General features: G+C 37.0%; 1 protein-coding gene across 4 annotated transcripts; it reads right to left on the bottom strand.

Moving 5' to 3' along the window:
• Positions 5,268 to 12,488, bottom strand: LOC109211519 (ARF guanine-nucleotide exchange factor GNOM-like). Of its 4 annotated transcripts, none has more exons than XM_019375058.1 (3): positions 12,392 to 12,488; positions 9,703 to 10,530; positions 5,268 to 9,360 (listed from the first exon to the last, which is right to left on the bottom strand). In XM_019375058.1, the coding sequence occupies exons 2-3, from the start codon at positions 10,441 to 10,443 to the stop codon at positions 5,755 to 5,757; spliced, it is 4,347 nt and encodes a 1,448-aa protein (XP_019230603.1). In that variant the 5' UTR covers positions 10,444 to 10,530; positions 12,392 to 12,488; the 3' UTR covers positions 5,268 to 5,754. The 4 variants fall into 4 exon arrangements, with proteins under 4 accessions (XP_019230603.1, XP_019230615.1, XP_019230609.1 ...); XM_019375070.1 differs by having other exon boundaries at positions 9,703 to 11,810; positions 12,392 to 12,470; XM_019375064.1 differs by having other exon boundaries at positions 9,703 to 11,989; positions 12,392 to 12,468.

The raw sequence follows: 14,777 nt of genomic DNA, 5'->3' as shown, positions 1-14,777 counted from the left end.
TTTCTACTTATTCTTTTTTTTTTTCTATTGTAATTCAATGTATCTCGTTGTATTCCATGTATTTTATTGTATAAGTGTCTTTTTTTCTCATTGTATTTCAATGTATCCCTCTGTATTCTGTCTATTTCATTGTATTTTGCGGTTGAGAATCTTTTTTATAACTGAAAAATACAAAATTTTTGTGTTATAATTGAGTTTGTTGAGTTATATTAGGAGTCTATTATGTTAATTGCTTCACTTACCGTTTTAAAAACAGTGTAATCCCCTATTTCACGCTGTGAATACAGTCGAATACAATAATCTGTCCAGATGTAATCCCATGTTTCACTCCATGAATACAGTCGAATACAACAACTGATTAGCTGGACTTCCCTGATTCACGCCTATTTTTGCTATTGTATTCATGAATACAATAGCTTAAATACATCAAATACATCTTATAACCACATAAAAGGTATCTATATTCCGTAATATAGCAAATGGTATCTAAAGATGGCTAATTACTACTAAAAGATAGTGCTTTATGAAAATTTCTCTAGTTAGCCCTAAGCCACTAAATACGCTAATCAGTTACACTATTTTCTTTCTCTCTCTACTTTGATACATCTCATTCTCTTCCCCCATCCCATTAAAATTTTTGATCTCCTCCTCCTTCCACCGGATTTGTGCAAAACCCACTTCAGAAACTGCTACGGCTCCCGCATCCGATTGAGTGACCGGCCTTTTCCGACAATGGGAGCACTCCGAACAGACTTAGAGACCGGCCTTAGAGCCATCAATTGGCTCGCTGTAACCTTTAATCGACACCTCTGAAGTAGCCATTTTCCTTATACTAATTCTCAACACAGATCTCTCATCTCCAAGCACAAATTAATTATCAACAAAATGAAACTTACTTCTCACAAATTAGCAAGTGATCAAGCGATGTCCTTATCAAAGTCAAACATAGTGTACAAAATCTTCAAATACAACGAGATACATTCAAATTGCTTATGGAATCATGGTCGGAATCCGATGGGTCGTCGGAGTCTGAAGTTTGGGGTTGAGCAATTTGAAGATTCTGTTACCTTTTTTTAAGAGCATTTCAATGTATCTCGCTGTATTTCTATGTATTTCATTGTATTCACTATCTTTTTTTTCATTGTAATTCAATGTATCTCATTGTATTCCATGTATTTCATTGTATAAATGCCTTTTTTTCTCATTGTATTTCAATGTATCCCTCTGTATTCTATCTATTTCATTGTATTTTGCGGTTGAGAATCTTTTTTATAACTTAAAAATACAAAATTTGTGTGTTATAATTGAGTTTGTTAAGTTATATTAGGAGTCTATTATGTTAATTGATTCACTTTCCGTTTTAAAAATAGTGTAATCCCCTATTTCACGCCGTGAATACAGTTGAATACAATAATCTGTCCAGCTGTAATCCCATGTTTCACTCCATGAATACAGTCGAATACACTCGAATACAACAACTGATTAGCTGGGCTTCACTGATTCACGACTATTTTTGCTACTGTATGCATGAATACAATAGCTTAAATACATCAAATATACCTTATAACCACATAAAAGGTATCTATATTCCGTAATATAGCAAATGATATCTAAAGATGGCTAATTACTACTAAAAGATAGTGCTTTATGAAAATTTCTCTTATAATTATGAGCGCATAATACCATACTTACTGAGACAATGTTCCCAATTAATATTCCAGCACCAAGTCAAAAGGGTCTAAATAACTTCACGCACTTATAAGCGGAAATTATCTTTCTTTCAACTATTTTAACTTTTAATTTCATATGACTTATTTCAATTGATATTTAGACATTAATTGCATCATTAGTACTCAAAATTGGCATCAAAACACTCTACAATTTGCTAATATTATTACTAAACTTTAATATATATTCTCCCACATCAATCTAATACCAAAAGAAAAACACATGAAAAATGACTTTCCTCATACCAATTTTCTTGATTTGATATATCAAAACTATTGACAATTTTGTGTGCACATTGCATAAACTAAACCCACTTATTCTTTTTTTTTTTTTTAATTTCTCACTCGATATCTGTTACCCGCTTTGGGCTCAACTAATCTGGATTCCCGTCGAAAATTTTTACTTGGGGAGGGAGGGGGGGGGGGAGGGGGGGGGAAATAAAACACTCCCTACCATAGGCGATCTATTTCCGCAGCTCGAACCCAAAACCATTGGTTAAGGATGAAAGGGTACTTACAACTTCACCACAACTTTCGGTGAAACTAAATCCACTTATCCATGCACAAGAATTCCAAAATGTGATCATTGTGTATTCATTCGTTCCCTTGTCCCTTCCCCTAACGCACAAACCACTTGCAGAAAAAGCAGGTAAACAAATGGGAAGACGTGTGTAATCGGAATGGGAAACAAGTAATACTTCCTCCGGTCCAAAATAAGTGATTTTTTGGATGTTTTCACACAAATTAAGAAATTACATTTTAGCATTAATTAGCAATGGAATTGACCATATTAACCTTTACTATCTCACATAAACATTCCTAACACATATTCCAACACCATTTACTTCAAGGACAATGTAGGAAAAAAATAATTAATTCATTCTTAAAATCCGAAAAAATCACTTATTTTGGACCACAAAAAAAAGGCCAAAATCACTTATTTTGACCGGAGGAGTAGCATAAAAAGATTTTAGAGGAAACACGGAAGTATTTGAGAAATATATATGCAGAATAGCCCTAAATGGGCACTTATACTTGTGCACTTTGGTCATCCGATCCTTCTACTTTAGCATTTGTCAATATGAACATCTTATATTTGTTTCAAATAACGATATGAAGGAGGTTGCCGGTGCGTGTGTAATACAGATTCTCCTACACGTAGGATGCAACATCATTACTAGTAGCCACAAAGGAAAATGAAACTATTGACTTTAAATCGTTCATTTTTTTTATCCCTACTCTGCATTCTACTTTCTCTTACCACCTGAACAATCATACTGCTATTTGAGCCAGGAAATTCCCCGGACACCATTAAAAATCTGGAGATCACTCTTCTTCTCCATTGGTTTCTTAATTATTTGGGACAAAAAGCACCGACTTCAGATAAATACTGAACCAGAGATTTGTTTTTCCTTCGAAAAAGAGCAGATTCACATTTCCTTAAAATAACGACAACTCATCTTTTGGCCTACTTTAGATAAGTGTTACTGGAAATTACAATGGAATTTTGTCATTGGATGAGAATAGTTCAATGGTGGAAATAATGTGATTTTGGGGAAATGAATTAAAGGGAGGGAGACAACGAAAAAGTGGGGGGTGCAGGTTGGTGGGGGGGGGGGGACGGGAAGGGGAAGAGAAGAGAAAAAGAAATAAAAATGGGAGATGGGTTTTGGGGGAAGGGAACGGGGAAGATGGGGGTGCAGGTTGGGGGGGGGGGGGGGGAGAACAGGAAGGGGAAGAAAGAGAAACAGAAATGAAATGGGGTTTTGGGGAAGAAGGGGGTTAGTTTATTTTCTATAAATTTTACTGTTGTTTTCATTTTATTATTTTTTTCTCCTTAGTTCAATCATTTCTTAGGCCATTTTTTTTATGTTCACGCGCGTTGTATGCGTGAATTACACGCTTGTTGTCTAACTCATCTATAATATTGCCACATATGATTGGTCAACGGTCAGAGGGGTTTAAAATATAAGTTTGGATAAAGTAAAAGAATTTGGATAAAAACAAATTAAGTAGAAGGACCGGAATGACAAAGTGGCACAAGTATAATGCCATTTAGGCTATTCTGCCATAATATATTATGATCAGTTATTATGTAAATACATTGACCATATAACTAAATCCTATTATTACATATTTTATTTATAGTTGTAAACTGATGAGGAGAGGAATATATGATTCTCGCGTCGATTTTTTCTTTTCAGTTGAAGATGGGGCATTTGAAGTCGTACCCTATATTTGTGTCACCTTTTAACCTATACCCTATTTTTAAAAATTATTAATTTAGTAGCTAGCTGGAAAAAAATCCGTAATAATATGACAATTACACCCCTGACAAAAGATTAATCGTGTGATCTGCAACCTCATTCGTGAAAAAAGATCTCCTCCTCTCCTCTCAGCAGCTTTATAAAAAAAAAGCAGAAATTTGTCAGATTCATCTTTAGAATCACACTTGCATGAAGTTATTGCACCTTGAAGCTAAAACTTCATGCTAATGTAAGCATTGTTTCATGTTGAAGCTAAAACTTCATGCTAATATAGCATGAAGTTGTTTCGCATTAGCTAAAACTTCATGTTAATGCATGCTGAAGTTATTTATCCTGCAGTCTACAATTTTATCATGAGTTTTATCCGACACTTCAGTATGCTGAAGTTATTTAGTTCATTTGAGAAAACTTCAGACTAAACAAGCTTAAGCTTTTTAGTTCATTTGCTAAAACTTGAGACTAAACATGCTTAAGTTTTTATCTTGCAGTATGTAATTTTCTAATGAGTTTTTGCTAATGCATGCTGAAGTTATTTAGTCCATTTGCTAAAACTTCACAAAACATGCTGAATTTTTGTCCTGCAGTGTACAGTTTTGTCATGAGTTTTATCCAAAACTTCAGTCTAAACAAGCTGAAGTTTTTTAGTTCATTTGCTAAAAAGACTAAACATGCTTAAGTTTTTGTCTTGCAGTATGTAATTTTCTAATGAGTCTTTTCTAATGCATCCTGAAGTTATTTAGTTCATTTGCTAAACCTTCATACCGAAACATGCTGAAGTTTTGTCCTCCAATCTACAGTTTTGTCAAATAGTCCTGAAGGGCATAATCGTCTTTTTAAAACGCTTTTAACAAAAAAATGGATACGAATGCAAACGAAAATACAAAACGGATATAAGTTCAAAAGGAGCGACCAAATAGGTTACCCATGCAATTTTTACGTTAAAGATAGATGAAATAGTTAAAAGAAATCCATTCCAAGTAAAAATGAGAGTGCCGTACCTCGATTCTTTGACTAAACTAGTCAACATTTCAAGAAAGATGAAGAGTACATTTTCATAATATGATGGAAGATAACATTGCTCCGTTCTTGGCAAAATGACCAATGTTTTATCCTACTTCTACGTGGGCTACAATAATTTTTTATTCTACTTTGCATATATTTTGTGTTTCATGTTTCTGATAATACCACCCATCCTCCAACAGCAGCACCGTATAGCATAAAACAGCTGAAAATTAATAAAACTCAGTGAACTAATCAACATTGGAGATGAGACTTCTTAGTTAATCGGAACATATCATTTCAAGAAAACTGTGTATCGACCTGATCGGATCATTTTGTTCTATCAATCACTATTTGGTACTAGTATGCTAGTATTGTACAGCCAAAATGGTAACAACTATCAGACTTAAGTACAGGTACCGCGATGGAGGCACAAAATTGCATTAAAGTAACCCCCTTAAATCTTGTATCGACAGCCAACAGGGCTGCATATATGCCTTTTAAAGAGTGAAATGAAAGCACTATAAAGCTTTCAGATGAAGATATCAGAACTGTAAACCAAAGGAAACAGTGAAGAAGCTGATACTGGATTTGCTCCTGCAGCTCCCAAATGGTGCTTCAATAGATCTGTTAAGCTTAACGGCTCTCAGCTGCAAAATTCACCATCTAATTATGCTAATGATGGTGCCAACAAAGAATATGTCAATTTCACTATACGAAAGCCCTCTCGACGGGAACTTTATCTTCAAGCTGTGCTATTACTAGGGGGAGATGAGAACATTTCCCTCTGCAAGAGGACTACAACCTGCTTGGACGTGCTGCTTTTCCAACTGCTCTAATTCATTAGTGGGAAATACTTCTGATTGAAGGGATGGGCATATATTGTGGACATGCAACCATGTTAACTTCCAGAAGCTGTCTCCTCCGCTGGGATCACTTGGCACCAGAATTCCACTTGTTTTCATGACAAGTAGAGTGTTCTTTAGGAGCTCGGGAATGAGTTCAGGGATCTTCTCACTCCTTTTCCCTTTGAATTTCACCTTCGTGCATCTGTCTGTTAGACCCAATACCCCTAACCATAGTTTGCAGAAGGATGTCAACTGGAAAAGATGCTGCAAAGACTGTAAAAACACTTTGAACATGAGCTTCAGGGCCAAAACAATTGCTTCTTCAGTGCTCCTGTAATCCTTCACAGAACTCTTCTGGGCAAGATTGAGTAATTCATCCAGCAATGTAAATATCACCTGATCAAAACATTGCAACCACAATTCTTTCGGGATAAGAATCCCATCAACTCCGGTCAAGCACCCCTGCAACATCAAGATGGCGTGATCCCTAACCTCTTCTCTCCGGTCCAAACAAAATTTTCGGAGTCCTTGTATCAGCCTTAGCCACATCTCCGTTATATCCTGGGTCATTTTTATAGCAGCCTCCTCCCCAAGTGCCTCCTTCGCCTTGTGAGACCATCTAATCAGAGAAACAAGTGATCCAGCCATCAGGTCTAAAGATCTCACAGATTGATCAACATTTCTGATGCGGGAGTCGGCAAACTGAGCTGCCACATTCAAACAGAGGATGTAATTAGCAGGCAAGAGGTGGGCCCCATCATGCATGATGAATGATAGTGTCTCGAATCCTGTTTCAGATGCTTCTGGATGCCGAGCAGTAAAAGAAAGCAGAGATATAATTGTCCGCCAGCCCGTATGTGATCGTATCTGCATAGCATTTGCTTTGACAAGGTGCATAACCTCCTGGGTTATCTGTTCAAGAAACGCCTCAGCAACCCGAGCATCAAGCTTCAAGATAAGTTGCAGAGACTTGAGGAGCTCATCTGTCAGATTTTCCTTGTAAGGAAGCAACCTTTGGCATATGCGAAGCAGACCAAAGACAGCCTTCTCTACCAAAGTACACGGCATTGTTGTCAAATGGACAACACTTGCTATGTGATCATAAACAACCTGCCAAAGAAGCATTATTCTGTCCCGGTTATTTATTGAGATAGCAATAAGCAACTCTAGACAAAATACTGCAGTCTCTTCATCTTCCAGAGAGTTAGTTCCTTTGCGAGGCTGGCCCGCAGCCAACACAAGGGCGCGAACAAGCTGCAACAGGGATTCTGCTTGCAAAAATTTACTCTCAGCAAAGATGCTATCAATTTGACAACTCTGAATCGTCTGAAGAGTCTGCTGACGTTCGGCAAGTTGTTTTTCAGTTGGCTGTGGTGCAGGTTCTTCTGCATCAAGATATAACAGTTGGCTAAATACGCCCATTAAGCCAGATGATTTCCTTGATGGAGCCAAAGAAGGAACATGAGATGGTGATGGAGAAAGTGCAGCAGGTTTCCTGGGGTCCGCATCAGCAGGAGGCTCTAAGTCATCAGCAGCATCATTAAAGAGACGTGTGGGAAGAAGGCCAAATTTGTGCAAACTCAAAATGCAATCCAGGATGTTCTTCCAACCAGAGCGAATGTGGTCACCGTATTTGTTTGCTATTGTGAAGACTGCTAATGTGGCCAGTCTAGCTTTACCATCTTCCGCAAATGCAACAATAAATTCATCAACATAAGATGGAAGCAATAGGGTAGTGAACTTGCAAAGAGATACTACCAAATCATTTAACACATCATCGAAGCTATAGGCAGCTGCAATTTTGGCAATGGCAAGGTATCCACTGATACATGTTTTCCAAACATCCTCTTGCTCCACATTATCAAAAATCACTGAGATGGCAGCAATTGTAGGACCAGACAACATAGCAAAAATATCGTAATCAAGATAAGGACCAGGATCACAAACAATATACGGGGAAGTTTGCCTTGATTTATGAACTAGACCAATCCAATGACTTGGTGCCATCATCGGGGTACCAGCACCTCGATCTGGGATAATCCGGATCTCATCCTCACAGATGGAGTGGTAAAGCTCAGACAAAAATTCCCGAGGGAGGTCATTTCCTCCATTTATTCTCCGGTTGTTGCGGATGAAATCTTCCTCTGTCATCTTCTTTTTGACCTGTGTATTGTGTTGATCTGTGTTAAGCATGATAAGTGAATATGACAACAACAGTGCAGCATCTTTATTGGCCAGAATATTTGGTGACTGCTCGTAATATCTCTCAGCAAATGCCTCAAGCACCCTCTGTATTTTCTGCGACTCTCCAGGCAATCTGAAAGTCTCCAAAAAGATTCGCAAGGCTATGTCTAAGTTCATGTCCCGAAAATCAAATGTTCCAGCAAATTCGTGAAGCACTTGAATATAGAAGTCTTCATGACTTCCCAGGAAATCCCCGAGAAGATTCTTATCTATGCCATTCATATACCTGAAAAAGCATGCTACACTTTTTGGGGTAAGTTTCTCAGGTAACAAATGCACTCCTTGGAGAAATTCCATACCCTTTTTTGGATCTCGGTTAAAGTGATCAACTCCGATCAACAATTTCCTCTTTATGAGCTTCATCTTACGAACAAATGGAACCCAATGATTAGGATCACTGTAGTCCTTGCATATCTCTGTCCAAAATGGTCTATATTCACCCAGATCTACTGAAGCTTGTTCAGAAACTAATGAATCCTGGCTTATTCTCTCGGCCATACCCTGGATCATGGCAACTAGACCATCCAAGGCAAGCGTATTTAAAGCTGATAGCGGAGTGTTGACCGGAAAGGAACTTTTTGATAACAAGTTTGCAAGGTCTTCAAAAACATTGCTGCAAGATACGTCGCAGTCAAAATTTGCATACATCTCAGGCATGAACATAAGCTGCCTGCAGAAGTCAACAAGAGTTTCCATGGCAACCTCTTGCTGCTGATAAGAAGCTCCATGCTTGCTTTGGGAAATCCTCAATAACACACCAGAGAAGAAAGCTTCAAGCTGTAGTTTTAACTTAGTACGCATATGGTGATACAGATTTAGAACAATGCTACAAACTGTTGAAAGAATTAAAGGACTCATTGACGAGCCAAAACGCATCAGATTGTGGAACAACTCCTTCTGTATCAGAGCCAATAACTCAGGATGATTTCCAAGAGAAGCACCACTTACTTCTATGGCTGAATTAATTAAACCCAGCGCAAACAAGGGAACATCTTCATCATATGCTATAGGGTTGGATCTTGAACCAATTTCAATGGACTCCATCACATTCAGAAGAGAACATAGGAAATGAAATATCTCCACCATGCAAGGTATCCCATGCGGATCCATCATAGAATTTTCTCTGTTACAAGCAATCTCCTCCTTTTGAGCTTTCTCGTCTGCTGTTTCATCCCTCTTGCTGACTGATGATGCATTTGAAGGAACTGCAGTCGATACTGACTTACCAGTCGATTCTGCACTAACACAACCATTGTCATGTTGTTTTTCGCCTGCCTGCATAAAAGTAAGTGACGGTAAACAAGAAGGGATTCTGTCAGATTTCAGTATCTGGCATAGCCGCAAATTCATCTGGAGCTGAGTGTAAGCCATATGCTAGCTTCAACTAATTGTGAATGAGCACAAAAGTTAAGAAGGCTTGGATAAGAATCACACTAGGTTCACTTCAAAAGGCCAATTTGCAATCCTAATATTGATTTTATTAATTTAAACTGTACGTTTTAACAAGCCAACTTTGGTCAGGAATCACTAGTACATGCAGCTATGGTCTCATTCAAAGGAAGCATAAAAGAGATATAAAAAGTAAATGCAAATATATAAATCAAGAGTCCCAATTACCTCTGTGTCAGCAGCCAATCTGCTTCGCTGATCAAATTCATGCCCTCTGCTGTCAATGTTAGGCAGGTGAGAGAAAATATGTCTCACCAACTCATGCATTGTGTGTCTTGCTATTCTCTGCAGTAGTTCGCTTTTGGCAGTAGCTTGATGAACAAGCCGAAAGCAAGTGTTTACAATGTTGCACACATGATGATTACTCAAATTTTCTGATGCCTTACTTTTCATGCAAGCCAAAAGAACCTGAAGTATCTTCATCAGCACCACTTCCTCGGAGGCAGGATCAGTCACTTCAAAGCGGCAACTTGTTACGGTGTCAACTATCTGATGCAAAGCTTTGTCCACATTCAAGATAGCTGAATCAATTATTTCAAGGGTTAAGAATTTGTAAACAGATGACAATGCGACACCAGTTATTGGTGCACCAGTTTCATCAGATTGAATCACATCCAAGAAGGGCTGTAGATATATGAGCGGATCAACACTGTTCCAATGATGTATCCATGAGAAGATATTTTTCCGCAATTCCTTGAAAGAATGGATGAGAGGATGCTCTAGTTGATCATCATCATCAGCATAACGAAATCCCCACCTTACATTTCTCCTCATAACGGCCAAAACAGCACCAATTTCGGAATTTACCATACATGCTAAGGCACCTTTTAAAGGCACCAATTTCGTACAATCCTTGGGTTCTGAAAATGGAGAATGGACTTCATTCTGCTGATTAAGGCACCCCATCATGATTTAACTTTAATTCAGTTCACTTGAATTGTAAAAGAATCAAAAGGCTACAGCATGAATCAAGCAGCATCTTGGCAAAATCAGTCCCTGCAAAAGAGCGGGATAGAAAACCGAGTGACACTGACTAGAACCATTTTCAAATTGTGCTCTACTATTCTATTTGATAAAAAAGAGAAAATGTAGAAGAAAAAAAAGCGATGACAAGAGATACTTTTACATCTGTACTAAATTGAGTCATTCTAGATTCAATTTATTGAAGATGAAGCAAATAACTGGACGTCTTCATAGCAACAGCAGCATAGTACTGGATAAGATTCGTCCAATGTAATTAAAATATTAAATTCCATAGACACTTAAACACTAAATTAGAACCCACATATGTGCTGATAAACATTAGGGGATTACACATACATGCAAGAGGGATTTGTTATCTATCTAATGCATAACAACTTCAATACCCCACACGAAGCACCAAAGAGAGTTACATGTTGAAGAAGGTTTTGGATATCTTTACATGCTAATACGCATTATCTCAAGGAAAGAGTAAAATGGTTAGCTAGTCGATAGGTATAGTGGACTCTCTAAAGTTAATATTCTACAAGAAAATAAGTAAAATTTAATAAAACCAAATTCCAAGTACTTAAACTAATACGTATTTTTTATACATAAAGTTAATAGTTTTTCCTTTGCAGCATTACACCATATTTACAGCATTGTAAATTATCATCAGTCACTTAAGAGTATTCCAATCATAATGTTGTCATCCAATAGAATCATTCAAAATTGAATTTCTCTGTAAATTAACTCTCCCTTTGCCAATGACAAATAATAGAGATATGGGCAGTAATAAACAATTTTTATTATGAAAGTCTAATAGATGGGTTTAAGTAATTTGGTAATGTTGGTAAGTAAATAAACTTACATTTTCTTGAACAATTGATAATTCTTGTCCAACTTGAATATCAATTATTAAGTCAACCCTACTCTTCAAGTACTCTTCTAGGCATCCACGTTTGTGCTGCTTTCAAATGTCAAAATCAATATTCTCTTATCTCTCTCTTATAAGGTTATCTTTCTTTGACGCAACAAGTGGAAAAATAAGATAGATTAAAAAGGAGCACAACACGAAATGCTACGTTACATTCTTTGTCCTAAACCAATAGATCTTTGCATTCTTAGAAATATCAAGAATAAGCTTTGCCTTCAGCATTCTGCAATCAATATTGAACTTCTCTCCTAAATGATTATCATAGAGAACCCCTAATATGTCTTAAAATCTATGTTACTCGGACTATCCAAAAATGTTGATGCACCCCCCGCGCCATATCCTCAGAAAATGCACTACTTTTGGAGGATTCGACACGTACCTGGAAAATTTTGAAGAGTTCAAGCGACCTTGCTTAAAAAGTAAAATTTTTAGCATTGGAATGAAATGAGCACCATTAGAGCAAAATGAATATATAAGATTGTATGACTGCAACTAGCTTGAGATTGAGGTAAAGCTGATTTGTATAATTTAGTAAAAACACGCCACAACCACCACCCCCTGAAACAAATATCCATAATAAAAAGGCAAATAGCAGAAAAAGGAAAATTAAATCGACATTCCGAACAATAACATTTCAATTCTCAATTGAAATGATCTTACGGTTTAGGGTATGACAAACAAAATGATCTTAGACCACCAATTGCAAAGTTAAAATCGCCTTTTCGATTTTCAATAGCATATGAAACTTATTATATAATAATTTCTGTGTGCGAGGAAATTCAGGAATAATAGCTTTAAAATCGAACTTGGGGATCTAAATAATTGGCCACTAAAATCAACAATCGGAGACATAATTGATAATGAAATAATTAACTGATGATCACTTTTGGAGTTGGGAATTCAGCTTTTAAGATAATATATGTATGAGTGATCCATTGGATCGAGAGGAAAGTGAAATACCTTATAGACATTAATGTTGAAAGCTGCTCCCGTCACCACGGTCATCGCTCGCACTTGATTTTTGGTAGTTGATTTTTTGGAGGTTTCTTTGTCAATCTTTAAAAACGACGAGTCAGAAAGTCAAATTTTTTGTTTTCATTATTATTCTGTCTCTTAATCTAATACGTAGTACGTAACAAAATTATGAAAATTTTGTCTCATTTTTTAATAATAGAAATTATAGAAAACTTTTAATGCTTCTAGTTTTTATATTCTACTAGTCTTAGGGTACAATATCATTGCATACAAAACTTTAAGATTAAATATTATGAAATATTCTTTATAAACTAATTACAAAAATTACAGATAAAAGTACTGTTATTACACTGTATTTGTAAAATAAATTCTGGAAATATAAATGAATATAAACAGTAATGAATATAAACAGAAATGACATAAACCAATTCGAGCCCACTGAATTCACAGTGTTTCCTTAAGGAATTTAATCCCCTCCTAGTACCCAAGGTTATGGATTATTTCCTCCCAGGATAGAACGAATTACACACTGGTGTAGTGGTACTTCAAACCCCAGTGTTTCAGCGAACACAAAGTTCGGTAGCAAATCACACTTACTTTTTTTTTTGCTTTGTTTTGATGCTAAAAGTATGCAGAAGAAGGAGAGGAAACTCAGAAAATTGTAGTTAAAATTCTAAGCAGAATAGTGTTGTATTTATAGCCAAAGTTGGGTCTCTTCAGAATGGCTGTTTATGCAAAACGCCCACAACATAAATGCCATTACAAAAATGGCCATTTACTCAATAATAAAGAGGGAAAATAAAGAGGGAAAATTGAAGAGGGTAGTTACTTTTCTGTTACCAAAACAGAAAAACGGATTGGATTTAATATTAATATTTAATATTAATATTTTGTTATTAAAATAAATATTTAATAACATTTCTATTAATATATTACTATTAACAAATAAATTTGGTCCAAAAAGTTAATCAATCAATCGATCATTTGACCAAATCCAAATCCGAATCCGAATCCGAATCCGAATCCGAAGCCGTAGCCGTAGCCGTAGCCGAAGCCGAAGCCGAGCCGAGCGAGCGACGACGACGACGGCGCGAGGCTTGCCTTCTTCTCAACTCTTTAAGAGCTAGAAGAAGAGCAATTGCTTATGTACCCATAAAAAACCTCTTCCTCTTCCAATATGGGACAATGCCCATTTGCCAAGGGAGGGGGAACTTAAAATTTCACTCAAAAATTTCATTTCCCTCCATTTCCCATTCACCCTCTTTTAAGTATTTAATATATTAATTAAATACCTTAAAAACCCAACAATCCCCCACATGAATGGGGAATGGCTATATCACGGAAGTATGCATGAAAAACTGTGTGATTCACAAGTAAGGATTAATTGCATCTGGATAAGTAGGTTTCCCTTTGAACTTTCCGTAGTGAACTTATGTCGGATATACTCGATCAATCGGTAGATTTGATATCTTTGAACCGTCGAACTTTAGTGTATACCTAGACAACCACAAGTCACACAACCAACCCTTAACCGTCTTTGGTTCTCATTGTTGTGTTCGTTTCAGCCATGAACACCGCTTGGTTTCATAAGTGCATAGAGAACTGGCCTTGCTGTGTTCTCCTTGAAGCGGCTAACACTTCACACTTACATAGGTGATTCCTAAACGTGTCATCCCGTAGATACACTATTTTGATATACCCTGTATCAAATTTAGAAATCATTAAAAAGCCTTAATGCTTTATCCTTGGTACTGAACATTGTCTCATCACGAGAATGGACCAAAAGTTTAGTTGACAATGTTGAACCGTCATAAATGACTTTGTTTGATCTCCTTGAACCTAGATCTTGGGATCTCCAGTCTTCTAGGTAGAGTTACCGCCACTATGACTTGTTCTCGGCCACAGTCCCATTCCCTTTGATGACTTCTCAACTACCTCTCTAGTTAGGCCTTTTGTAAGTGGATCCGACACATTATCACTTGACTTTACATAGTCAATCGTGATAATTCCTCTAGAGAGTAATTGTCTAACGGTTTTATGTCTTCGTCGTATATGGCGAGACTTACCGTTATACATAACGCTCCCAGCCCTTCCAATTGCCGCTTGACTATCACAATGTATGCATATTGGTGCCAACGATTTGGGCCAAAATGGAATATCTTCCAAGAAATTTCGGAGCCATTCAGCTTCTTCACCGGCTTTATCCAAGGCTATGAACTCAACCTCCATTGTAGAGCGGGCAATACAAGTTTGTTTGGATGACTTCCAAGATACCGCTCCTCCACCAATAGTGAATACATATCCACTTGTGGACTTGGAATCAGTTGATCCGGTGATCCAATTTGCATCACAGTATCCCTCAATGACCGCA

Source organism: Nicotiana attenuata, chromosome 2, assembly GCF_001879085.1.
Source record: "Nicotiana attenuata strain UT chromosome 2, NIATTr2, whole genome shotgun sequence".
Taxonomy (NCBI): Eukaryota; Viridiplantae; Streptophyta; class Magnoliopsida; order Solanales; family Solanaceae; genus Nicotiana; species Nicotiana attenuata.
Note: the sequence above shows the minus strand (reverse complement) of the source record. Positions and strands in the feature narration are given on the sequence as shown.